This window comes from Sturnira hondurensis, unplaced genomic scaffold (assembly GCF_014824575.4).
Source record: "Sturnira hondurensis isolate 20B ecotype Veracruz unplaced genomic scaffold, ASM1482457v3 Scaffold0021795, whole genome shotgun sequence".
NCBI classification, from domain to species: Eukaryota; Metazoa; Chordata; class Mammalia; order Chiroptera; family Phyllostomidae; genus Sturnira; species Sturnira hondurensis.
The window spans coordinates 1,584,900-1,612,877 of record NW_028094426.1 but is presented as its reverse complement, the minus strand read 5'-3'; the positions used below and the strand labels follow the sequence as shown (position 1 = coordinate 1,612,877).

Genomic DNA, 27,978 nt, shown 5'->3' with positions numbered 1-27,978 from the left:
ATGTCAGTGAGGAGTTGCAAATAAATCTCTTTACTCTGCCCCCATGGTGACGCGAAGAAGAAAATCTCGCGATGCTGAGTCTTTGTGGGAGCTCTAGTTGGACGCAGCTCCCCGGCCAGTGATGGGGCCGGTCCCCGGTGATCCCCTAACTACCCCTCTACTACCTGTGCGGGCTTCTGCGTCTGCTCGCTGAAAAAGCTGAACAAGAGGACTCTCTTACCTCGGGTGCATAGGGCCCTTTTGGCAGAGGCTTGGAGTCGTTATCGCCACAGCTGACAGCTGCGAGGGACTGAGACCCGAGTAAGTGGAATAAATCCACGGACAGGAACGGGCGTAGGGAGCCGCAAGCTTCCTTTCCCTTGGCGGCTGTGCTGCTTTGCTCCTCCTGAACTACCGGCCGCCCGGCCCTAGTCGTGTCCCCCCCGCCCGGTACCCCCTCCAGGGAGCGGTACTTCCTCCCCGGCGTCAGCTCTGAGCTCCTCTTTCCGGGACTGAAGTGCGGCAAGTCTAATGTAAAGCTTTGAAAAGCTTTGTCCCTGGCCCTCTAGACGCACCTTCCTGATCGGTTTTCTTTCTGCCTAACCCGCCTGGGAGCTCACCCTTGAGGGGAGGAAGAACGGACCCTTTGGTTTTCAGTTTACCTCTTTGCAGCATAGGACATGGACGGCTATTCATTCTCTTTTTCTTGAAACTGTCCTCCAAGGAATATTACTTTTTTCCTAGTTGTCCTTCTCCCTTTCTTCTGCATCCCATATTTCATCATCGTACCAGTATCCATCCTGCTGTACAAACTAGAACCTTTCGTCCTTGATTCCGCAACTCCACACGCACTGCACCGTATTATTTCTTCTTTCACCGGAATTCTCGCACTGTCCCTTCCCCAGCTCAGTTTCCCCACCATCACCCTTCCCAGCGAGTTATCACCTGAAATTCAAGTCTATTTATATCACTTCTTAAACTTTACCAATAACCGTATTGCTGACAGAATTGTTGCCCAATGGGTAAGCAGTATCGTTAGGACCTTTCACTAACTGTCCCGATCTGTTTCACCTTTTTAGTCTCATCTTGCTTCTCCAAATACTACCTTACTATCCAGCCACACCAGACAACTGGCTGTTTCCCAAAAAACGCTATGCACATTCACAGCCCTGTGCCTTTGTCCTGTGCTTCACCATCTGTCTAGAATGCTTACTCTTCTTATTTTTGTTTTTACCACCTACCAAAACCCAATTCATAGATCATTGTCACCCTAGATCCCCCAGGTGACATTAATAATACTGCTGTGCTCCCAAAGCACTTGAGACAGTTTTGCATGTTTATAAATACAAACAGTATTTATAAGATTGTATTATTTGCTCACGTATCTGTTCCTTGTGTCAATTTGATCTTGTGTCTGAAATCATGTCTAAGTCACCTTTGTAGCAAATGCTAGTCTAATGCTTGGCACAAAGCAGGCATTATATATATATGTATATACATATGTAAATATTTATAGTGTAGTAGTAAAGCTTCACCATAGGAGTCCTAAATGCCCTTAAAATCAGAATTTTTAGAGCCAGAAGGAACCTTGAATGTTAGCTAAATGGCCACTGACCTGTTTTGAATATGAGGAACCATGGACCCCTACCTAACACAGAAGTGGTTGTACTTTTAGCATTGTTGATTGAAATTATGCATAGTGGCTAAAAACTGCTATGCTTTTAATTGATTTTTTTATTATTATATGAATCTGTGTCTATATTTGAAAAAATAGTGGATTATATGTGTGAGAGAAATGCCCTGCTTGGTGTATGTACATCCATGCACCTCTTCAGTGATTCCTTGGCCCATTGGTTAGAAATAACTGATTTAGGTTAGGTTATTTCCTTTCTGAATTGTCATATCTGTATGACATACACACAGTGAAATGTGTTCATTCCATCATTTGAATGGGTTCATTCCATCATTTTCAAGGACTGAAAATTTTCTGTTCTTTCAAATACACTGATGTGTCTGTATAAAGTGATTGTTTTTACAAGTAACTTACATGCATTCTTTCTTGATCTTTTTAAATTATAAGTTTATAAGAAAGCCATACTATACCTTTTTATTTTTCTATTTCTGTATGTGTCTGTTAATATTATCCTCTAATTGCCATTAGGTTCCTGCCTGAGCAACCTAATAAAAGTTTTTAACTGAACTAGATTGTTGACATTTGAAGATATTTCGTGAATGTCCTATCAGTAGTCACAATATTTCTGTAGGTCCAGCTATCTGGCATACTGGATTTGTGGATAAATTTCTTCTTTCTTGAAGAATGACTTGAATTTCTTTAAAATTTTGTTAACCAAAATCTAAAACTAAACAGCTGTCAGTTGCTGTCATGGGTGGGTGGTAGTTTCTCTTTTATTAGCAGCAGAATGTTCCAAACTGTCTGCCAAGAGCCTGTGAATGTTTTTAGGTGGTTAAATGGGTGAGAATATGGCTAATGCGGGTGGAAACCTGCTCTAGAAATATTTCACCTGTAATTTGGGCCTACCTGTAGAAGATAATGTAAGTATTAATTAAGATAAGCAATACAAAAATAGGCAGATGAATTGAGAATACTTTTTTTTTACTGGAGTCTATTTTTAAAACTTGTTAGAGAATTTGGAAACAGTCTTCCTCCCACTTACCAACCAAAAAAGAGGGGGAAAACACAATGTTTTTCAAAAAAGGTGGCAAAGTAAATGCACATTATATAATATTTTAAACTTTTCTGTGGTTTCACATACAGGAAATGAACATACAGATTCTTAGAAACTGTGTCACTGTTTTTCTGAAATGCTGATAAAATTATGCTTTGCATTACCCGATGTTTAAAATTCACTTCTCCAAATAGCATTATTTTTATAATTACAAAACAAAATTTGAATATAGTTTATTTTTATAGTAGTCTTTTAATGCAATCTAGGGAATGTTTTTTGATGTGAATGTTAATTGTAATTTCAAAAAGCCTATCCATAAACATTTATTGTTGGTCTTATAGTTAACTGTAATGCCTAATTAAAATGGATGCTATGCTGCCCTGACTGGTGTAGCTCAGTGGATTGAGCGCGGACCTGCGAACCAGACGATCGCGGTTCGATTCCCAGTCAGGGCACATGCCTGGGTTGCGGGCCGGTTGCAGGCCAGTTCCCAGCAGGGGATGCACCAAAAGCAACCATACATTGATGTTTCTCTTCCTCTCTCCTTCCCTTCCCCTCTAAAGATAAATAAATAAATATTTAAAAAAAAACAGTAGAAAAAAAAATGGATGCTATGCTTTTCTTAGTTATAAGGGGAAAATATTAGAAAGTTTGTAATTTTTCATCCTTTCTTCATTTACACTCCTATTTTCTATTGCTGGCTTGAAATGTTTTAAAATATTCTGGAAGTTCACTTGGTGAAGTAAAGTCAGGGAATTTGCTTTGTTTTTCCAGCCAAGGAGACCAGGATGGTTTTTACAATGTACAGGTAAAAGCAAACAGGGTCCTGGGCATCCACCTTGGTGCCTGAGTAGAGCACTAGACTGGGGATCAGCCGCTTTATTTCTGTTATAGTACTAGCCTGGCTTCTTCCTTGCTGCCTGTGCTGTCGTTCATCTCCTTACATTTGGAATCCCTGAGTCTGTTTCCTCATAGATGTAATGGGAACACTTGTCCTGTTGACCAAAAGATATTATTAGGTAGTAGTCCTCAGTCAGGTTCAGAAAGTTACCAACAGTTTGAATTAATTAAAATGATGACTAGTAGTTTGATTTTATTTGTGTGCCCTAGAGGTCAATTTGGATTGGATTTGGTTGGAACAAAGCTCGGAATTGGTAAAACAGTTTCGAAGAAGAAAAAGATGGCTTATATCAGATAATAAGTTTATTTTACAAGTGTAATAGTTGGGGCATTATGGTATTGATACAGAGCTTGGTAGATGAATAGACCCAGGAATAGAATAGAAAGCTCAGGAACGTATCTATTCCATTTATTAAAAAACAAAAAACAGGTGTGGCATGAATATTTAGTAGGAGTGTTCCAACCATACACATACACAAAACTGGCAATTATGTGACACAATAGAGGTGCTAATTATTGATACAGTGGCAATCATATTACAATATATAAATGTATCAGATCAACACGTTGTACACCTTAAACTTACATACTGTTATATGTCAAATATATTTCACTTTTTAAAAGATTCAGTGGGGTAAGAATATACTATCCAATAAATGGGACTGGAGCAACTAGTTGCCCCCGTAAAAAGAAAGGAAATGTAATAAATGCTTGCCTTACAAGTGTACATGCTGATAAACACCAGATGGATTAAAGACAAGGACAAAATCTTGGGGACAGGGTGTTTTTTTTTTAAGTTAAAAAATTAACATTAAAAAAGTTCTTTTTTGGATAATAGCTCTACTCAGTTTAACATGTACACAGGGTTATGTAACCACCACTGCAGTGGGCATGAGAACTATCCGTCACCCAGGAATATCCCTGGTGCCACACCCTCTTCCCACCCCTCACTCCTGGCAGCTGCTGATCTTTTTATCCTCATTATAGTTTTGTCCTTTTGGCAGGACCAGGTAACTGGAAACAGGGTGTAACCTTTTGAGACTATTTTCTTTTTTTCAACCTAATGCCTTTGAGATTCACCCAAATTGTTGCCTGTATCAGTACTCCATTCTGTGTTATTACTGAGTAGTAATCTATTGCACGGATTGTATTTACTACGTTTGTTTATCCACTCATTTCTCTGTAGTCAATACCCAGAAGTGGCCTTGCTGGGTTACATGGTAGCTGCATATTTAACTTTGTACAAAACGGCCAAACCATTTTCCAAAATAGCCATGTTACTTTGCATTCTCACCAGTATTGTATAACGGTTCCAATTGCTCTACATCCTTGCCAGTGCTTGGTATTCAGTACGTTTATTTTAGTCACTTTAATAGGACTGTAGTGGATCTCATTGTAGTTTTCATTGCATTTCTTTAATAGATAATGGTGATAAACATTTTCATGCAATTATTTGCCATCCATATATCTCTTCTCTAAAGTTCCTTCATCTAGATATTAATATAGCTACTTCAGCTATCCTTTTTTAATATCTTTTTTGGGATATAATTTACATATCCTACACTTTCATTGAGCTATAATTCACATACCATTTAAATGTGTAAATTCCCATGTAAAGTATACAATTGGTGGGTTATATATGTTTACAGAGTTGTGCAACCCATCACTACAATTTTAGAATGTTTGTATTACTCCAGAAAAAAATACTGTGCTCTTTAACACTCACTCCCTATTCTCCTTACTTCTCCCAATTGCCCCTTCTCCTCCCATGCTAGACACCACTAATCTGTTTTTTGCCTCTGTGGATTTGCCTCTTCTATACATCATATAAAGAAAATCATAAAATATATGGGTTTTTTTGCACCTGGCTGCTTTTGCTTAGTGTAATTTTTTCAGTTGTTGTCCATGTTGTAGCATGTACCAGTAGTACATCATTCCTTTTTTTTTTTTTTGGCCAAAAAAAATCAGCTTCACAGATACACCACATTTTATTCATTCATTTATGAGTTGGTGGATATTTGGGTTCTACTTTTTGGCTATGAACATTTATGTACAGATTCTGACATGGGCACATTGATGTTTTTGGTGTACATCTAGCAGTACAGTTGCTGGGTTCTGTGTTTAACCCTCTGAGGAGTTACCTGACTGTTTTCCAAAATGCCTCCATTTTCCATCCAGCAGTTTATGGAGTTCCAAATTCTCTGTATCCTACCCAGCACTTGCTATCTGTCGTTTTTACTATAGCCGTCCCAGTAGGGGACACTATATAGAAGCATCTCACTGCTGTTTGGGTTTGCATTTCCTTGATAGCTGACCATGTTGAGCATCTTTTTGTGTGCTCATTAGCACCTGGGCTTTCTTTTGATGAGTGTTTATGTACTGTATCTTCTTCCACCTTTTCGCTTTTAACCTCCCTACATCATATTTGAAGTGAGTTTTGTATAGACAATATATAGTAGGGTCCTGTTTTTTAAATTCATCCTGGTAATCTATATTTTAATTAGTGTGTTTAGAATATTTATATTTAGTGTTATTATTAATACATTTAGATTTAGGTTCACTGTGGTATCATTTGTGTTCTGTTTGTTCCTTTAATATTTTGTTCCCCTTTTTCATTTTCTTTGGATTACTGGGCATTTTTAGTTCATCTATTGCGATTTTTTACTTTTCCTGGGTATAGGGCATTCAGTTGAATAACATGATATGTCCTGTACCAATAACCATATTGTCCTCTTCCTCACATAAGAGGAAGATAAATAAGGTATTATCTCTCTACAGTTTTTTAGGCATTATTCTAGGAATTATTGTGTATGTATGTAACTTTTACACTCTACTTATAACTGACATTTTATAATTTCAAGTGAAATGTTGAAACTTTATTACTATATAGGTCCACTTAACTTCCTGCCTTTATGTTGTAGTGTATTTATATAAATTGGAATTTTATCAGACAGAAGTTATAGTTCTTATTTTCAAACATCTGAGGTTTTAAAGTACTCATGAAGAAACTAGTTTACTATGTTTGCCTAGATATTTACAGTTTTCGTTACTCTTCATTGATTTTAAATGTTCTAAGTTTCCTTCTGATATCATTTTGCTTGTCTCTGAAGAATTTCTTTTAAAACAAATCTAGAAATGAATTGATTTTTTCTTCATCTGAGAATGATCCTTATTTCACCTTCTTATGTGAAGGCAGTTTTTGTTGGGTACAGGATTCCAGGTTGACAGTTGTTTTTTCAGCACTTTAAGTGTTCTCCTATCTACTGGCCTTTCTAGGTTTTTTTATTTGTCTGCAGTTTTTAGAAATTTGGTTATGATGTGTCTGAGTTGCACCTTCTTGGATTTATCCCTTTTGGGATTTGCTGAAGTCTGGGAATAATGAGAACAGGAAAACTCCCAAGAAAGAGGCAAAATGTTACATAATTTAAATTCATAAAAAAAATTATTCTGGCTCTGGCTGGTGGTTTAGTTGGTTGGAGCATCAAAAAAGGTTGCTGCTTCGATTTCTACTCGGGGCGCGCACCCAGGGTTAGATCCCCAGTCTGGCACCAAGGATCGATGTTTCTCTCTTTCTCCCTTCCTCTCTCTCTAAAATCAATAAACATATCCTCAAATGAGGATTAAAAAACTGAAAAAGAAAAAGGAAAAATAATAATAATTGTTGTAGTTAAATATATTTTCATATTACTTGATCGATAATTTACAATGTCTTTGGTAGAGACACAAAGTATAATAGTATTTTAACCATTGTGAGTACTATGGCTTTTCTTTTCTTTCTTTTTAAAAATTTTTTTTAAAGATTTTATTTATTTATCTTTAGAAGGGAAGGGAAGGAGAGAAGGAGAGAAATATCAATGTATGGTTGCCTCTCATGAGTCCCCTGATGGGAACTGGCCTGCAACCCAGACATGTGCCCTGACTGGGAATCGAACCGTGATTCTTCGGTTCGCAGGCCCACACTCAATCCACCACAGGCCCGTGCTCAGTCCACTGAGCCACACCAGCCAGGGCAAAATTTATTTTAATTTTTATTTTTTATTGTTCAATTACAGTTGTCCCCATTTTATTATGACTTTTTAACAGAAGACTTTTTCAACCCATCCATAACAGAAACATACTACTATATTATCAGTATATTTAGGAACATTCATATTCTTAAACCATAGAGAGAGATTACCCTATTAAATCAAGTGGAAGATGTTAGGAAAGTCTTTTAAGAATGGTTTTAGCCCTTGCATTAATTTCACAGTTTTTTCAGATTAATTTATTCACAAATCATAAGGTATACACTGGGTCACATACTTTGCTATCCATCACATTTTCCAATCAGTATTTAATATTGTGGCTAATTTTTTTTCCTACTGATACAAGACGTTTCATGGAATTTCTAGTGTCCATTTGAGGTTTTCTGTGGTGCTATCAGGTAGCCATTCTGATAGTGCTGGTTCTTATCTCATGGATTTTACAATTTGGTCACCCCGTGTTTCTTTTTAGAATTTGTCATGCCAGATTTTGTGTGTCTGATGGAATTTTTTAACTTCTCCATGGATTTGTTATGATTTTCTTGTGTTATATGAGGCCCTTGCATAATGACTCTTAGTCAAAGCAATTTTTTATAGAGGATTTTAAAATAGCGTCATAGTATCTATAGTATAGTAAATTCCATAAATACTATGAATTTATTATTCTATAGATACTATAGAAATTCTACAGATACTATGAATTTACCAAAAAAAAAAAAAAAAAGATTGTCTGTCTCTACCTTTATTGTTTTAGGTAGTATCCAGCCATCAGTGATCCAACTATGAATACATAAACTTACTCTTATTTTAGCAAGTTGCTTTGTCTTAGATGGTCACAGTTCAGTCATTTAATCAATTTGACCTCATAAGAAATTTAATTGTATCAGAGTGGCTGCAGTATCTGTTGTCACCTTTTGTGTTTAATATAAAAGTCAGTAACATGCCCTGGCCGGGTAGCTCAGTTGGGTAGAGCATCTTCTGGATACACTGAGGTATTAGGTTTGATCCCTGGCCAGGGCGCAAACAAGAAGCAACCAATAGATAAGTAGAACAACAAATTGATCTCTCTCTCTCTCTGTCAGTAAATAAATTTAAAAAATAAAATTCACTAACAGACAGTAAAGTCATGATTTGGTACTAGAAAATTCAAAATTTGAGCTTGGGCACTTCCTGATCTAGGAAAACACAATCACAAGGTTTTCTTTCAATAGGTAGGGTTGTTGGAGTAACAGTGTTACTCCAGTGGCTGGTAATATGAAAGGAGAAAGTAACAATAGTTCATAATTATTCACGTAGGAGAAATTTTAGGGTGGTTTCCTTTAGCAGTAGGGATTTACTGCTTGTGGTAACATTAGGGTTAACAACTTTGTATAAACTGAAGATAATTTAGTGGAGGAGGTCCATTACTGAGAGAAGGAGGCTAAGCCTTAGCTACCAAATTAAGGGTTAGGATTTAATAGGCAGTAGGGTCTTAGGTGCCATGTCGTTCAGTTAATACCCCCAGAACACAGCATAACCTCTTCACGTTTGAAAAACGAGAAAGATGAATGATTATCTAGGAAAGCTGCATCTCGATTCAGGGCTCAGTTCCAGTTAATCTATGCCTAGGGATGAATTCTTTTGCCCAGAGGATTCTGGAAGCCTACGTGTTTTTGTTATTGTTTTTGTAGTTTACTGAATTGCATACACTATGGATCATGTCTAAATCACCTATCATCTGATCATATATAACAGCCTTAGTGAATTTTACCTGGAAACAGATCCTTTTATTAAACTCATAGATGTTGTATTACACAGCATAAATAAGTATTCTTCTGATAGTGGCCCCAACAGTACCATTTACAGACTGAGACCTGGAATTGTTAGAGATTTTTAGTACTTGAGTTGTTCTATTAAACCAAGGTAAACTGTATCTATCTCAATTCTTTCACAATTTTCTCTAGACTTTCAAATTAGTTTTTTAAATCATTTTCTTTCAGCATCTGTTACAACCAGTTATTTTGATTGTAAAACAAATACATTGTGTTTTTACTTTATTTTTTACTTATTGTAAGCCAGTTTGCCCTACCCTTTTTTTTTTTTAGATAATTCCCGTTTGAAGTTTAGAAAAGGACAGGACATTGTTGGATGCTAATGTCTCCCTTATAGCAGCATCTTGGACAGATTTTGGATAGTTGTCCTTTTGTGTTTGAATCAGTTTGGGACATTGGTTCCTTTAATGTTTGATTTTTGCTAATCCTATTTCCAAATACCCTTATCTGAACCTCTCCACTTTTAGAAGACAAATCCTTTGGTCTCTTCAGTAAGTGGTGTTGGGTGTTGGGGAAACCTGACAGACAGATGGAAAAAAATAACATTGGAATGTTTTCTTACACCATACACAAAAGCTCAAACTAGATGAAAGACTTAAAGTAAGGCCTGAAACCATAAAACTCCTAGAAGATAACATGGACAGTAAACTCTTTGATACTGCTCTTGGCAATGTCTTTTTGGCTGTGTCTCCTTGGGTGAGAGCAAAAGGAAATAAACATGGGGCTACAGCAAGCTAGTTTTGCACAGCAAAGGAAACCGTCAACAAAACGAAAGACAACCTACTGAGTGGGGAAGATATTTGCAGATGATACATCCGATAAGGGATTAATATCCAGAATACATAAGGAACTTATACAACTTAACACACACAAAAAACAAGCAGTCCGATTAAAAAATGGGCAAAGGACCTGAATAGATATTTCTGTGAAGAGGACATACAGATAGCCAATAAACATGAAAAGATGCTTAGTATTGCTAATCATCAGTAATACTAAAACCACAATGAAATATCACCTTATGTCTGTCAGAATAGCTTTAAATAAATTGACAAGCAGTAAGTGCTAGTGATGAAGATGTGGAGTAAAAGGAGCCTTCATACACTGTGCTGGGATTGTGAGTTAGTGCAGCCACTAGGAAAAACAGTCTGGAGATTCCTCAGAAAATTAAAATAGAGCTGCCATACAATCTAGCAATTCTATATATGGGTGTTTATCAAAATAAACAAACAGAAAAACCCCAAACACTAACTGGGAAAGATACATGCATTCATATGCTCATTGCAGCATTACTAGTAATAGACACGACATGGACGCAACCTAGATGTCTATCAATAGATAAATGTATAAAGAAGTGATATACATGTATCACTTCTTTAAATATAATGGAGTATTATGCAACAGTAAAAAAAGAACGAAATCTTGCCATTTGAGGTATTATGGATGGACCTAGAGGGTATTATTCTAAATGAGTCAGACAAAGAGGAAGACAAATATCATATGATTTCACTTATATGTGGAATCTAAAAAAAAAATCCCCTAACTAAATGAATAAACAACAGAAACAGACCCATAGATAGAGAAAAAAAGCTGGTTATTGCGGGGTGGATGGGTGGTGGGGGTGGAATTAATGCAACATGATATAAGAAACAAGTTCCACTAGAAGTAGGTTGACACCTTGATTTATCATGACCCACAAATACTGTTTCAGCTGGTCAGTAGTGTGTGTGTGTGTGAACACTGTCTCAGGCCACCTGACCAAGCAGAAGCCAGGAAGGATCTTATACTCAGATTGACTACGGAATACAGAGTAACGAAGTGACATTTTTCACAAATGAGAAGACAGTGCCCTTATGAAGAGCACAATTTCTGGATAATATAAAATGTATTCATTGTGTGTGTACTTTTTCCCCATTATAAATTCAGGGTATTTTACATATATTCTGATTATGTCTGCAGATTGCTTTCATATTGTCTAATATTTTCAAATATAAACCCACTTTCAAGCTTCTGCCATCCTAACACAAGGAACACCACAGATGTTCTTAAGTGTTTTTCCTCCCCAGAGAACGAACAGTCCTGTAACCAGTGTAGCTTCAGAAGTGTACATGTGTCAGTATGAGACTAAAATAGGATGGCATGCTAGCTTTGAGTCTTAATTTTAATTTTAATTATAGGTATTCCTTGAGAATGAGTTGCACAATTGAAAAGGCACTTGCTGACGCGAAAGCTCTTGTTGAGAGACTGAGGGATCACGATGACGCCGCAGAGGCTCTGATTGAGCAGACCACGGCTCTCAACAAGCGAGTGGAAGCCATGAAGCAGGTTTGGGTTTGTTCTTTCTTGTTGGTCCTCGTTTTTAAAAAAACAGTCATTGACATTTATGTATTGCTTGAATCACTAACTTCTACTTAATTTACTTCTACTTTAATTTAGTATTTACTTTTTTAACGTCCCCTATAAAATTTAAAAGTAGTCTGACTTATATATGTCAGCTTTACTCCAGGATAGAATGTAATTTTGTCATGTCACACACATACATAGTGTAAAACCTGTAGACCTGATCACTTTTTTTCTGACACACACGTTTGAATTTAGAAAATACGTGAATTTATTCAGTCTAGACACATTGGGAAAGACAAGATAAGGTCATTTACTAATATTGACACATATTTTCCTCTCATAGTTTTATAATGTAGAAATGTTTATTTTTTTAAATAAAAGTACTTACATGAAGTTATTTAACAATAAATTTTTAAAAATAACACAGGGCAATGACTAGTTTCCAGTTCATGCAGTTACTGCATTTGTACTCGCTACCTTATTTTACATTTAATGCTGCCAGTTAAGAAAAGTGAAAAGGGCTTCATTCCTTGTTATCCTTGGTGTAGCATATAAGGACTTTCCAGGGGGGCTGTGATGTTTAGCTAAAATTTAAGTCCTCTTCTGATAAAAAATTTTCAACTCTAAGAGAATTGTAAAATCTCTGATTACTATCATGGAAATCAGTCGAGGGGGAAGTATATTCATTGCCCACTCTTACGAAACCATTCATTTTGTCAAAGGAAGCAACCTGGGATAATACTTCTATCAAAGCTACTGAAAATAATGGAACAAGTTTACTTAGTTTGTTTTGCAACTCTGTTGCCCTAAACAGATCACATGCCTCGCTAATGCTAACGCTGCAGCTGTCCCGTGCATACCAGTGAACAGACCAGGTCTGTCCAGAGGCTATCCAGCCATGTGATATGAAAAACAGACATTTACTGAAGAAGATACAAGATACAAGAAATAAAAAATAAATAAACAAATAAAAAAGATAGAAGAAATAGAGAACTGTACTTGAACAGCAATAAAATTTATTCAAAAAAGAAAAGAAACACTGTGCATAGGGCAGTGATGCCTCAGTCCCCTTCAAAGTAGGCACCTTGGGACCTCACACAGTTCTCCCAATCACTATCAGCTGCCCTGTTGTATTTTCCTGAATATTATTGATGGTCTGAAATCTCTTGCCTTTCAAAGGTGAATCTAGTTTTGGGAAAAGCCAGAAGTTTCAGGGTGCCAAATCTGTGCTGTAGGGGAGCTGAATCACTAGGGCGATTTGATGTTTCACCAAAAAATTACATAAGACGTGATACATGAGTGGACACATTGCCATAATGAAGCTGCCAATCACCAGTTGCCCATAGCTATGGCCTTCTGAATCATCCGAATAGCTTCTGTGGAGGAATGTTCAAGCTTAACGCAAAATTCCCTGCAGATTCATTGCCCTACTCCCTTAATCATTTTGAATGCAATGGCTACACAGTACCTGTGCTCACCGAATGGTGTCTACTGCCCCCACTGACTGGTACAGTGACGTCGTCATAGTACAGTGAACGCTCCTTGGCTGCCAAGTTTCGTTGATGTCATGCAAACCATTCTCATTATATCAACAATGGCTGGACTTTTTCCAGACAGACCTTTTGTATCTTGTATTGAGTTGTAAAACAAAAGAGGTTTGACAACCAAATTTAGAACCATCAATGTTACAATGACTGTTACTAAGTGACTCATCAAATGCCTTAAAATGAAGGAGTGCGATTTTAAAGTTAGATTCCCACATACTGAAAAAAAGAAAGAAGGAAACAGCCCTGTCCAGTATGGTTCAGTCAGTCAGGTGTCATCCTGCAAACCGAAACACAGGTTTGATTCCCTGTCAGGGCGCAACACCAACCTGGGTTGTGGGTTCGGCCTCCTGTTGGGGCACATAGAAAAGGCACCTGACCAGTGTTTCTCTCTGACATCGATGTTTCTCTCCCTCTCTTCCTCCCTCCTTTATCCTCTCTCTAAAATTGGTAAGCAGCTCCTTGGGTGAGGATAAAACAAAAAAAACAATATTGCACTTTTTTGCACAAGTTATTGAGATATAATTTACGTATCATTAAATTTACTATTTGAAAGATAGTTTATTGAGCTTTAGAATATTCACAAGGTGTACAACCATAATCACTAATTTCAGAATATTCTCACCCCAAAGCCTGTGTCTCACTTTCCCTAGCCCCTGGCAATCACTAATCTTTCTATCTTGATGGATTTGCATATTTTGAACATTTTATATGAACAGAATCATGCAGTATGGGGCTTTTTGTGACCATTGTGTTTTCAAGGTTCGTCCATGTTGTCGTAGAAATCAATACCTCATTCCTTTTTGTTACCAAATAATATTCCATTATAAGGGTCCATCACATTGTGTCTGTCATCAGTTGACGGACATTGGACTCTTTCTCTATTTTGACTACTACAAGCAGTGCTGCCACAAATACTTATGTACCAGTTTCTGTGTGGACATGTTCTCAGTTGTCTTGGGTGTGTAACGGAGTGGAATGGATGAGTCATACAATAGCTCTGGTTTAACTTTTTGAGGGTCTGCCAGAATGCTTTCAAGAGCAGTTACATTTTACATTCCCATCAAAATGCGAGGGTTACAGTTTCTCCACATTCTCTCCAACATCTGTTATTGTCTTTTTGATTAAAATCATTGTAGAAGTTGTGAGGTAGTATCTTGTATTGAATTGCATTTCCCTAATGACTAATGATGTGAAGCATCTTTTCATGTGCTATGGTCATTCATGTATTTTCTTTAGAGCAATGTCTCTCTAATCCTTGCCAGGTTTTTCTCTATCTCTGTTGACATATAATTGACATAGAACATTGTGTAAGTTTAAGGTATATAATGTGATGATTTGCTAATCAGATATTATGAAGTGATTCCATAATACGGTTAGTTAACATTTCCCTCACTTCACATAATTACCTTTTGCAAGTGTGTGGTGAGGACCATTTACCATCTACTCTCTCAGCAACTTTCAAGTACATAATACAATACTGTTAACTCACCGTGCTATACAGTATACCCCTGAACTTATTTGCCCAGGTTTTAATGGGGTGGTTTTTCTTATCATTCAGTTGTGAGAGTTCTTTCTCTTATGGATACTAGGCCCTTAGCAGATATATGTCTCAGATTTTTATTTCCAAATATTTTCTTCACACATGTTCTTAATATTTTCACTAGTATCAGGAAGAAATTCAAGAACTTAATGAAGTTGCAAGACATCGGCCACGGTCCACATTAGTTATGGGAATTCAGCAAGAAAACAGACAAATCAGAGAATTGCAACAAGAGAACAAAGGCAAGATATATTATTACTATGTATAGCAAATTAAAAGAACTTGAATCTGCAATTGTACTATCAACTTGAAATCAATTAATATTGTCAAAAATGGAGAAGTAATTGACTAAATTTACTTTTTGATGTTACTCTCATCTCCTTTCTAGTTGATGTTGGGTTGGCAGAAAAGTTCATTTACTTATTTTCTGTAAAATAAAAGACACATTTTTCATGTTCACCAATAACTTTATTGATCTGGATATTCTGAGTATGTCAGCTGTCTCCCACATGATATAATGTTGATTTTTCTCAATTAATGTCTCAGTTTGATCACTATCTACTTAACTGCTCTACCTGACTGGAGCATCTTCCAGTGAGAAATCTCCAACACGAAACTTGGCAAACCATTTTGACACGTTCGATCAGTCACAGCACCTTCTCCACCCGCTGCACAAATCTTTTTTTTTGCATTTCAATTGCATTTTTACCTTTGTTGTAATAGTAAAGCATAAATGCCAAAAATGTTGCATATTTTCTTCTATCTTCAATATTAAAATGGCTACAAAAATTCACCAATTTTGATAAGTCTTTTTAAAATGCATACTGATAAGACAGATGTCACAATATAATCTAACAAAATTGTTTCAAATGGAGTTAAAGACAATTAAGTGCTACTTAGAGCCATCTTATGGAAAAAACCAAATGAACTTTTTGGCCAACCCAGTATTTCTAAATCATATTTATTGCCTGTTATCCTGTCCTATATTTGACTGTCTACTTTGCTTGGAGTCATCTTAGATCTTCATTGTGAATATCCAGTTTGTGCCATTGTTACCTATGAAATAACTCAGTTTCCTTCTCTGTGATCCCACTGCTTTGTTCCCCGGCTTGGGTGTTTGTAGTCTCTTCCTGAACTGTCCTAACTGATCTCCCTGATTCCTTTCTCTTTCCCCCTGCAGTCCATCTTCAACACAGGCATCAGATTGATTTTTTCAAAAATATATCTGATCAGCCCTGACTGGTGTGGGTTGGGCATCGCTCTGTGGACCAAAAGGTTGCCAGTTTGATTCCTGGTCAGGGTACATACCTTGGTGGGGGGCTTGCAAGAGGCAGCCAATCAATATTTCTCTCCCTCCCTTCCTCTCTCTCTAAAAAATAAATTAAAAATCTTTTTTTAAAAATCTGATCATACTATTTTTTTGCTTAACAACCCTCATTTATACAGCAGATCCTCAAATAACATCAGTTTGTTCAGTGGTGTTTTGTTATAACATTGATGAGATGCCATAGGAACTTAACTCTTGTTTATGTCAATTACGCTTTGGTAAAATTGATTTTGTTAAACTCGTGCATCATTTTGTTTAAAGTCACAGAACCTGTGATGTTCCTTTTCCAGTGGCCTTCAGAGTCAACCCAGGCCTTTTTTGTCTTTTTCCCATACCTCTCTTCCCGTGAAACCTTTGCTTTTGCCATCCCAAACTAGTTTCGGAACATACCATTCACTTTCGTGCCTGCCGACCTAGAATTGTCCTTTCCTTTATTGTTCAGCTCAAAGAATGCAAGTTCATCTCAAGCTTCTCTGACGCTTTCCCCAGTTTCTCCTCACTTACTTTTAATATATATTTGAATAGAGTTCCTCTCTGCACTTATCACGTAGTGTTATAATTATTTACATATTTGTTTTCTTCACTACACTCTGAGCTCCATAGCCTTTTGTTATTCCTAATGTAGAGCATCATCTGATACCTAATTGTTGTTCAGTAACTGTTTATTGAAATGTGTTTCAAAATATAAGTTTTACATAGTCATTTTAAAAAGTAATAAAGGCCCTGGCTGGTGTAGCTCAGTGGATTGAGCACGGGCCTGCAAACCAGAGAATCGAGGTTCTATTCCCAGTCAGGGCACATGCCTGGGTTGCAGGCCAGTTCCCAGCAGGGGACGCACGAGAGACAACCACACATTGATATTTCTCTACCTCTCTTCTTCCCTTCCCCTCTAAAGATAAATAAATAAAATCTTTAAAAAAAAACTAATAAAGGGCTCCATTTGGTATCTTTATTTCTATACAGCTATACAGATAGAATCCTAGCCATCGTGTTTTCTTTTTAAAATACCCTCTTTTATAAGCTGTTTTTATAAGTTTTTTTATAAATGTAATATGAAAGAGAAAAGCTTGAATAAAATATACTGTTCCTCTTGATAGAATTACGTACATCCCTGGAAGAACATCAGTCTGCCTTGGAACTTATAATGAGCAAGTATCGTGAGCAAATGTTTAGATTGCTAATGGCTAGCAAAAAAGATGACCCGGGTGTCATAGCGAAGTTAAAAGAGCAGCACTCCAAGGTAATCCATTCTGTGAATGTAAGTTGAAGTGGAAAAGAATGACAGTTGGTTAACTTGTGTTCAGAATTTTTAAAAATCACGTAATATTTAACATGATATTGAATACTTCATCTTTTTGACATTTTCTGTTTCTCCTTATTTTTTGTTCCTATTATATATCATTTTGTTAGATTTACTCTAACTCCTATGCTTCTAGTAGTTTTAATATATATTAAAAAGTAAACTTTTTTGCAAATAAAGGTAAGTATTCAATTCAGATTTTCTTTTATAAGGTGATCTGCTTTTAAGAAATATTTCTTCAATAGATTTGTATATTGACAACTGTTGCACAAACAAAAATCGAAATGCGGAAAACTTCTTTGAAAATTTGAACACAGATAAAGGTAGATTTGTTTTTCTTAAACCTATTTTCTGAATAAGGCTAATTGATTCAAATTTTAATCTTGACTCTAATGGAAAAAACACAGGGTCAGGGAGAGGAAAAGAACCAACATATTAAAATTTTCTCTCCTCCCCCCAAATCACATATCAGGAACATCATTTTCAGAAATAGCTTGAGCTGGTTAAAAATTAGTGTTTCCCCTTCTGTTCATCGTACTTGCTGTCCCTGTGCCTGTTCCCTCTGTGTGCGACCCTGTGTTTGCTGACAGCCGCCATGAAGGCAAGTAAACCAGTCTTCACCGTTTACCTTCTATTTTAAACTGGATTTTAATTGCTGTATGAAGTAAAAATATTAGACTAGATTGTGACTACTAGGCCATTATCTGTAATAGAAAATGATGAGCTAACTATTAAGGGTTACAAATACTGTTTTAAGGCATATTTTTATCTTTCTCAATTATTGAAACACATTTTGGATTCTTTAAAATGTTTGTTTCACCATGGTGCTTATAGGTATTTTAAAATTATTTAATTATTAATTCTATTAAAATTAAATGCCTAGTAGGTAGATCTTTGTATGACAGCTTTATATATTGAGGAAGTTAGTAACAGATACCTCTTGTGTCAAATAGGAAAGTAGTAAATTAAATAAATAAGTATGGGATTAATGTTAACTAATTATGCTATATTCATTTCCTAGCCAAAAGGAAAACATTGAATATTTATGTAGCAGTCTTTTGAATATAAAATGTATCTATTGTTAGAGATTATTAAATATATTTAAATGTGTAACAAGAGGTTTTTAAAGATGTGAAGATTAATTGACTTTAAGTTATTGGTAAAAAAATATGTGATCTCGAGAAATTCTAAAAGTTCTTATGTTTAATACTCTGAGAAGTAATTTTTTTAAGATCTAAAGAGAATACTATGACCAAAAAAGTGCATAAAGTGAGATACTCCAGCTTGCTGGTTCCATCTGGTAGTAGCTGTGACAAAAGTGGATGTTTTCTAAAACACATGAAATTTTACCATTCACCAGACATGTTTTATTAATTAGCAATGTGAATGAAACATTTTTGAATATAGCTGTAAACTGTCTTTTTTCATTATATAAATTAAATTCATCATAAGTGCTAATCCTTGCCTTCTATAAAATGGCTATTCAATTACTTGTTATTAATTCTAACTAATACATATTAATGTTTGTGATTTTGATTTTTCCCAAAAAGGAAACACTTTGACTCAATTAAATGAACATCCATTAACACTTGCACTGGCTTAGTTATTAATAACAATAAGATGAATGAATGAATAACTTCCATTATTGTATCACAGGAGCTTACAGTATAATGGGAGATACAGATAAAAATAGAACTGATATAAGATAGGCTGTGATGAATCGTAAAATAGTGCAAGGGATTATTACTGGAATATTAGAGGAAGCAAGATTAGTTCTCTTCAGAATTTGGGAAGGTGTAAGGGAAGAAAGAAACCTGTCTAAATCCAGTCGTGAATTAATTAGTGGGGGTTGGGTGTCAACAAGCAGTAGGTGAGCAGAGAAACTGGTGTGATGAAGGTACAGAAATAAGAGATTTTAGAATGTGTTTAAGGTACTAGTGGGCTGACATGCCTAAACACTAAAACAGTTTTATAACACATTTACGGGTAACAGAGTTACAAATAACAGCATGTTTGGAATAAGAGACCCTTTTGAGACTACTGTAATACAGACTTTTACCCTTACCCAAAAGTTTTTGAGCACACATTTAAAAGTCAAACTGAGAGCTCATTTTCATCCAAATACTCATTTTTTTCATTGTTTTTGAACAGATGCCTTTTTGGAAATCTTAAAAAAGCAAACATTTCAAACAGTTGGCTAACACGCATGAACTAACACTCATTCAGTTTTTAAATTACGGATAATGTCCGTATTAACATTATAATGACTCTGTACTACAGATTGACATGGTACATCGTAACAGCTCCGAGGGATTCTTCCTTGATGCGTCTCGACACATCCTTGAAGCACCTCAGCATGGACTGGAGAGGAGGCGCTTGGAAGCAAATCAGAATGTACACTAAACAAAACAGTCACCTTTGGGGGTGTGGGTGGGAGGGGGGGTTCATTTAAAAAGTTCTTTTACGTTGAGCTTTCCTGCCAGAGTAAATCAACAAACAAGTGAAATTGCTTTAAAGTGCTGTGCTTTCGAGAGCCATGCAAAAATACATATAACTTCAGGCTGTCATTAATCCTTGTGTTCTGTATTAGATAATGGCAGGCTCTAAAGGCCTTTCTTGCCAGCCTTTTCCTTCGTTCGTCTTACCAGCTACTGCTGCAAATTTAGTAAACCTGAAACAGTTACTCTCTTACTGGACATCAAAGACATGTTCTTGTCAGTAATTTTAATCTGACTTCATAAAAATGTTTAATCTAATTAGTTTTTAAATTTTTTAATTAATGATTTTAGAGAGAGGAAGGGGGAGAGGGAGAGAAACATCGATTTGCTGTTCCACTTATTCATGGATCCTTTGGTTACTTCTTGTGTGTGCCCTGACCAGGGATCAGACCTGCAGCCTTGGTGTATTGGGCTGACGCTATAACCAGCTGAGCTACCTGGCCAGAGCTGTTCAATCAAATTATTAAATGAACTATTTGAATTCCGATTTTGAGGGTTTATAGTGCTTTGGTTTGAGTTTACATAAAATTGAAATGCCTTTGTTTAAGTGTTATTATTAAGTGTTAGTGGCATACTCTCCATTATGTCTTAACTCTCTTTTTTTCCTTTCCCCCAAACTTACTTGTGGCTGGCCTTTACTGACCAAAGTTGAAATAAACCTAAACAAAGGTTACAAGTGAAAAAGGCATGTCAGTACAGTTCAAGGATTACTTTGCTGACACTCCTTGCCTTTAAGACAGTTTTGAAAGCACGGGTCTTCACCTTTTGTGCCCAGTAAAAGATCTGTGCTATTTCTCCAAAGAGTTATTGTAATAAGTGAACCATCCATGAACTGGACCTGTAAAAATGCTGTTTCGTTTAAAAAATTGGGGTTTTCCCCCTCATAATGATTTTATTAGAATTGACTCCGTCCTGAAAAAAAAATGGTGGTATCTTGTTTTCTTCCATTGTAAAGGCAAATGATTATTTACTTTCTGTGTAGTTTTTTACCTAAGTCAGTCCCATAGGATACAAAAAATCGTAAACTGAGAAAGCTGTTTGTATTCAAAATGTTTACTCGTTATCACTTCTCAGTTTGTGTCTGTAGTTACCTGTCCTTAACTGACTTTTAAACATTATATGCTCCCTCTATACTGGGAGGGATTTGAATAATTTTGGAGAGCATGACAGACGTTTGTCTTGATATCATCCTCACTACCATCATCTCGCTTGGGGCCTCGGAGCAGCACTCTCTGAAACGGCGGGGATGCTCCTTATCTGTGCTGTCGGTGTGCAAGCTGCCAGCCCCCTGTGACTTTCGAGTGCTTGCACTGTCACTAGTGCAACTAAGGGGTCGAATTGCTCATTTCTTTAGATGTATGCAATTTTAATTAATGCAAATTTAAATAGTGCCATATTGGACAGTGTCAGTCAGTCCTTTGTTTTGCCTTTTCTGTGTACTAGCAGTGTACAGGTTTCCCCATTAAAACAGTATAAGGACCTGCATTTTTGTTGTTTAGGAAGGTATTAAATGTATGTTTGCAAAAGATAGTCCTGTTTGTCCTCCATCTTATTTCTTCCATGGCTTACTAGTTTTATAGGGTTTGGGGGGTCCTGTTCAAACCCTTTCTACAAATAGAAAATACACAACTATTTAAGAGACTTCATGTTTACTTGGGGAGCTATTAACTTTTGTATTTAACTTCTGTACTTATTAATACAGTATTGACAGTGAATAATGGTCTATATAAGCTTTTTCATTTAAAAAATTATTATTCTTAAGCTTATGTTGATTTTAAATGTTTTGTCTGTATCTTTCACTTGACTGTAAGCTCCTTGAAATCAGGGAACGTGACTTCACAGAATTCATATTTCTGTTGCCTAGCACAGGGCCTGACACCCTGTAGGTGTGCGAAAACAGGGAGTGTGATTGGAAGAAATGTTACTGTTGTACCCCCCAAATTGTGGATGTCTATTTTATACTTCAATTATATTTTGAACAGTTTGCAAAGAGTCCATTTATTATTTTAATACTTAAAAGCAGAACTATGTTCATTTTATCAATAATCATTGTGTACTGAACACTAGTAAGTGAATATAAACAAGATACGGTTTCTGCTGTCAAAGAGGATTAATAATTTAGAAGGGTTCTAGATTGGATTGAGATAAATTTTTAGGCATGGGTAATACAGAAAATATTTATAAATCATGAAATCTTCGGGGGAAAGAGAGTGAATGTCATAAATTTTTATCTTTCCCATTACTTTGATCAATAATATAGGTAGGTGCAAAAAAAAAAGTTGTGAAATATGAGCACGCTTTGTTCTGCTTGTCCTTAATTCTAGTCCTGACAGAAATCTGATTTCAGAAGCACAATCGTGGGCGGTCAGCTTTTTGCAAATATCTGTGTGATACAGTAATTCGTGTTAAAGGGCAGTGTGTGAGTATTACATCCACATTAGGTGGCAATGCAGATTTGATAAAAAGGAGAGGATCCCCAAATAAAAATAATACAGTATCTTACTAGTGTGTAACTCCCCACTCTTTGTTCCAGGAATTACAGGCACATGTTGACCAGATAACTGAAATGGCAGCAGTGATGAGGAAAGCCATCGAGGTGGATGAGCGGCAGGGCTGTAAGGAACAGGAAAGAATATTTCAGTTGGAAGTAAGTTTTAAATTGTAAACGTGGGTGGGAACTCATACAGAGATTTATGCCAGAAAATGTATCTCATAAATTATGGTCCTTTATCTTGTGTGGTGAAAGCATAAATCATTGTTGAATAATCCAAATCAGTAGAATAGGCTTCTGTGCTTTAAAAGCTACATTTTGAAGTCATATTGGAGAAAATGGTTATAGAGGGCCAACAGTAATTTCTGTCTAAGCATTCAAGGTTTTCTCATTCTTTATAACAGGAGTAAGCAAACTTTTTAAGCAAGGAGCCAGATAATAAGTCTTTTAGGTTTCAGAAACCAGTCAGTCTCTGGCCCTGGCTGGTGTAGCTCAGTGGATTGAGTGTGGGCCTGCAAACCAGAGGATCGCAGTTCGATTCCCAGTCAGGGCACATGCCTGGGGTGCAGGCCAGTTCCCAGCGGGGGACGCATGAGAAGAAACCAGTCAGTCTCTACTGTAGACTCAACTGGGCCATTGTAATGCAAAATTTATGGTAAAATTTAATTTACAATAAGAGACCTCAAGCCAGGCTGTAGTTTGAACATCCTGCCTTAANTACATTTTGAAGTCATATTGGAGAAAATGGTTATAGAGGGCCAACAGTAATTTCTGTCTAAGCATTCAAGGTTTTCTCATTCTTTATAACAGGAGTAAGCAAACTTTTTAAGCAAGGAGCCAGATAATAAGTCTTTTAGGTTTCAGAAACCAGTCAGTCTCTGGCCCTGGCTGGTGTAGCTCAGTGGATTGAGTGTGGGCCTGCAAACCAGAGGATCGCAGTTCGATTCCCAGTCAGGGCACATGCCTGGGTTGCAGGCCAGTTCCCAGCGGGGGACGCATGAGAAGAAACCAGTCAGTCTCTATTGTAGACTCAACTGGGCCATTGTAATGCAAAATTTATGGTAAAATTTAATTTACAATAACAGACCTCAAGCCAGGCTGTAGTTTGAACATCCCTGCCTTAAACCTTTGAAACTTAGAAAAACCAAAGACGGTGGTAGAGAATAAATTGTTGAAGTTACTTTTTTTTTTTTAAGATTTCGCTTATTTTTAGACAGAGGAGAAGGGAGGGTGAAAGAGAGGGAGAGACACATCAGTGGCCCCCACCCCGTGTGTCCCCATCTGGGGACTTGGCCAGCAACCCAGGCTTGTGCCCTGACTGGGAATCAAACTGGGGACCATTTAATTCACAAGCTGACATTCAATCTACTGAGCCGCACTAGCCAGGGCAATTTTTAAATGTCTGCAAATTTCTTCCAGTAACTAGAAGAAAAAAAGGTAAAGTTGTTTACCAGTGCTAGGTTCAGTTACTTAGTTTCCTTCTTTAAAAACATCACAATTTACTCAGCCAGCCCTGCTGCTGCTGAATCCCAGTGAGGAAAGCAAACCAGGTGGCTCCTCCTCTTACATGCCTTGCATCATGGAAAGTAAGAAAAATACTAAAGTACTAAGAGGTTATAGTCCCAAGTATTATTTACAGACTTTCTGAGTTTATGAAAATATAAATCTAGATGTTATTTTCTTCATCTACATTGTGATTGTAAAATAAGGCAACTGCTGAGGTTCCATCTACAATTGCTGCATAAATAAGAAGACTTGGCATGGGTGGAAGACTTCCTGAACACAGGATCCTACCTCTTTAAAAACGTGTTCTCTGGATTCAAGTTATCAACTTCAACTGCATAGATCATTTACTACCTGTCATTCACAGAACTTGCTTCTTATTTGTCATACGTTTGGCTTTTCTTAAGATATGCTGGTACTCTCATAGCTACCTCGGTGACTGCATCTTTGTTTTTGTTTGTCTTCTTATAGCAAGAAAACAAAGGCTTGAGAGAGATCCTTCAAATAACTCGAGAATCATTTTTGAACCTGAGGAAAGATGATGTATCGGAAAGCACGTCTTTGTCGGCATTAGTGACCACTAGTGACCTTAGTCTGAGGAAGAGCTGAAGAGGCTATGAGCTTCTTACGTGGCTCCACACGCCTCCTGGGACTGGCCTGCTGACGTGAATGAATTACGGAAAAATCGACCTCAAGCCACCCTTTTATTTTCTATAATGTGTACAGTGTACAGTGCACTGGCAATGACATTTTTAAGAGACAGCGACAAAAAAATGCATAGTTCGTGGGCATAGACTTTATTCCAAAATACAATTGAAAAATAGAAACTAACATTTTGTTAATTGCTGAACAAATTGAAGATTTTTACAAGGACTGCTGAGCATATCAAGAGCTTTTCAGTAGTGCTGTTGGCTTTCTGGATGATACTTGGATAAACAGGAATATTCACAATAAATATTCTGGAATTCGTGAAACCATTCCAATTTTAACATACAAATTTTTTCATAGCTTGGTGAATGGAAGATAGTCATACCAAATTTATTCCTCCCCATTGGGTGTCAAAGTTAACAAATTAGATTATGTACCATGAAACTTCAGCATTGTTTGCCTGTCTACCTTCCCATTAATTTAAATTTTTGTCAAAGAAAATTCAGTTTGAAAAGCTGTAGGAATATTTTATATGCACCATAAACAAAAGAGGTAATTTGATTTTAACTAATTTACCATAATGAGCAAACAATTGTCCATAATTGCTAAGCATATGAAATAGCTTTTCAGGAATGAAAGACAAGGAATACTACTTTCTAAGAAAGATCTTAGACATAATTAGTAGGTTAAACTACTCCTTTGAAAGAATGAGTTTTGGCTCTAAATCAGTAACGGAGATGAGGCTTTTCTCTTCTCTGGCTGATCTTTAAGGAGATTTTGGAGCTCATTTGGCTACCAGAGTTGAAATGTCCGATAAAGCAAGCTAGGTATGGTTATTTCCAAGTGTATTGGGAAATCCTCTGCCTCATGAAGCCCTTTTTAAAAAGTAACTATTAAGAGAGAGAAAAAGTACATTAAAGTTTTTTAAACATGTTTCTGGGTCTGTTCTGAAACACCACCTGGTCCTCACAACTGATAAAGATTTTTCTTAAAACCTTGCAGTTAAAGACAGACCAAAAAATCAGTGGAGTTAGAAGTATTTGTTTTATTTTTTATAAAATATATATCCAGTATATGTAAATTTTTTAAAGCCACCAAAATCAGAAGTGTGCTTTAACATCAATTGAAAGCTAAATTTTTATTATTTTGTGATTATAGAATAAAAGGATAGAGTGTCAGATAGGACCAAGTATATTATGCTCATTTATATTAAGTACCTATTAAAATTGGCACAATAGAAAATTTACTTTTGAGTACAAATTTGTTAAATATTTACATGGCAATTTTTATGTATAATTTCATAGACTGGTAAAATTTAAAACTACTTTTCAGAATTTTTCTGTCTTAAGTTTGTGGTGAGTGGGGTTGTTGGGGGATGATTGAATAGAAAAGGGCTATGGACCCAAAGGTTAAACTGACTTTTGTTCTCATTCAGAGGCCTTAATGTTTTATAAAAAATGACAGTTTTTATTTTTTAACTTTTCTATTTGTTTTTGGGAAAGTACCCCTGAATTTGATGGCACATTCATTCATATAGTTTTTATCCCAAGTTAGAATGAAAGAAAATATGCTACACAATTCAGTCTGAGGCAGTTCATTGAGGCAGCTCTATTATGAAATATTACTTGATAATTATTTTTGTAAACAAATAAGTTTAGTTAATTTATTGTCTTCTTACTTAGATATAATTTCAAGATCTTGGTGTTTAAAGACATTTACTTTGTTACATAGAAAGTTTTCCATCCTGTACTTTTTTTAAATTTATGTCTGAAGGTGTGTAGTGCATAGGAGCCTATTTTATCAATAAAGATGAGTGATTAAAATTTGTGTGCTCTCTAGATTAATTTGAAAACAATATTTACTTACACTTATTTTTAGGACTGTTCTCTCTGCTTACTACAAAGCTGGTACTTAGCCACAGCTTCTCTCTCTCTATTTGAGGAATTGGTCAGCAACTTGTTACTGACCCTGAAAGCCTCTGTATTTTCTGTGGTGCATTTAAGAGTGTGTACCACTGCTCCCCACCCCCAAAGCATATCCAGGTCCTAGCCTTCCTTAGTAATGTGACCGTATTTGCAAATAAAGTCTTTGCAGAGTTGGAAGGACCTTGGGATTATATCATTCCAGATTTGGGGTGGGCCTTAAACCCAATGATTTATGTCCTTGTAAGAGATTTGAAATGGAGGGACACAAGGAGAAAGCCATGAAGAGAAGCAGAGAGTTGGGCGAGTCAGAGAACAGTAAGGATTACAAGGTGCCAGCAGAGGCTAGGAGAGCGGCATGGAGCGAAGTCTCCCTCAGACTCCCCAGAAGGGACCGACCCTGATTGATTTCCGACCTCTGGCCTTCTCAACTTTCAGAACTGAGAGTAAATTTCTGGGAGCTGACCAGCCAGTGAGAACAGAATGTATAGCAGCCCTAGGAAACGAACACATCTATCATGTGTCATCTACCCACTTCAGTTTTCATCTTCATGTAGGGAATGCAATTCTAAAAAATCAATTACATACAACCTCAAAGATGAAATGCTTTCTGCTCAAAGCAACATTTTTGATATTTATTATCAAGGTGACTTCCCAAATTCTGTATTTCTAAACAGCCTCAGTGATGATGTAGTATCATAAATCCAGAACTTAATTTTTGGTGACCACTTTTTTTTTTTGGACTGTCAGAATAATTTCTAATTAAAATTTAAAGGGACATTCTGTTTTTACCTCACTGGCTGCTGCTTATATTTTTTTGTTCCTTTTTGTTTTCTCCATCTTAACATCAGAGAGCCCCAGGGCTCAGTTCTTATTCCTATCATGTGTCTACACTCCCTTTGTGCTCTAGAACCCCCTCTACCTCCATTTGATAGAGTGGTCCTTGTGGACACAATGGGCAAACTGTCCAGAGATCTTGCGATCAACAGGGTAAAAGGATTTGCGAAGCGTGTTCGTTTGGTAGGGCTGCCATCACAAAATAACAGCGACTTGGTGGCTTAAACAAATTGATTTTTCTCACTGGAAGCTAGAGGTCCAAGGTCAAGGTTGGTTTCTGCTGTGTCCTCTGCTTGCATGTGGCCTCCCGATTGTGTCCTCACATGGACCTTCTCCTGGTGACTGCATGTTCTCACCTCTTTTTACCAAGACGGTAGTCAGATTAGACTCCAATGCCCTCATTTTAACTTCATTGCCTCTTTAAAGCCCTGTCTCACATAGGGTCACATTCTGAAGTACTGGGGGGGTAGGGTTTCAACATGAATTTGGAGGGGGACACGATTCAGTCCACAGCAAAAAAGAAAACACATGGGCAAGCTCTTGGGGGAGGCCCAGATCTAAGATCAGAGCCCAGAATTCTGGTTTTAATGAAATTCAGTAATAAGTATCAAATACACCATTAAGCA

The 27,978-nt window shown here is 36.7% G+C and overlaps 1 protein-coding gene across 2 annotated transcripts; it reads left to right on the top strand.

Moving 5' to 3' along the window:
* Nucleotides 1-7: 7 nt before the first annotated feature.
* FGFR1OP2 (FGFR1 oncogene partner 2) lies at nucleotides 8-26,420 on the top strand. 2 transcript variants are annotated; one of them, XM_037033986.1, is made up of 7 exons: nucleotides 8-300; nucleotides 11,574-11,721; nucleotides 14,951-15,068; nucleotides 17,251-17,393; nucleotides 19,734-19,847; nucleotides 22,485-22,598; nucleotides 24,417-26,420. In XM_037033986.1, exons 2-7 carry the CDS (start codon nucleotides 11,587-11,589, stop codon nucleotides 24,552-24,554), a joined length of 762 nt encoding a protein of 253 aa, XP_036889881.1. In that variant the 5' UTR covers nucleotides 8-300; nucleotides 11,574-11,586; the 3' UTR covers nucleotides 24,555-26,420. The 2 variants fall into 2 exon arrangements, with proteins under 2 accessions (XP_036889881.1, XP_036889882.1); XM_037033987.1 differs by lacking the exon at nucleotides 19,734-19,847.
* Nucleotides 26,421-27,978: the final 1,558 nt, after the last annotated feature.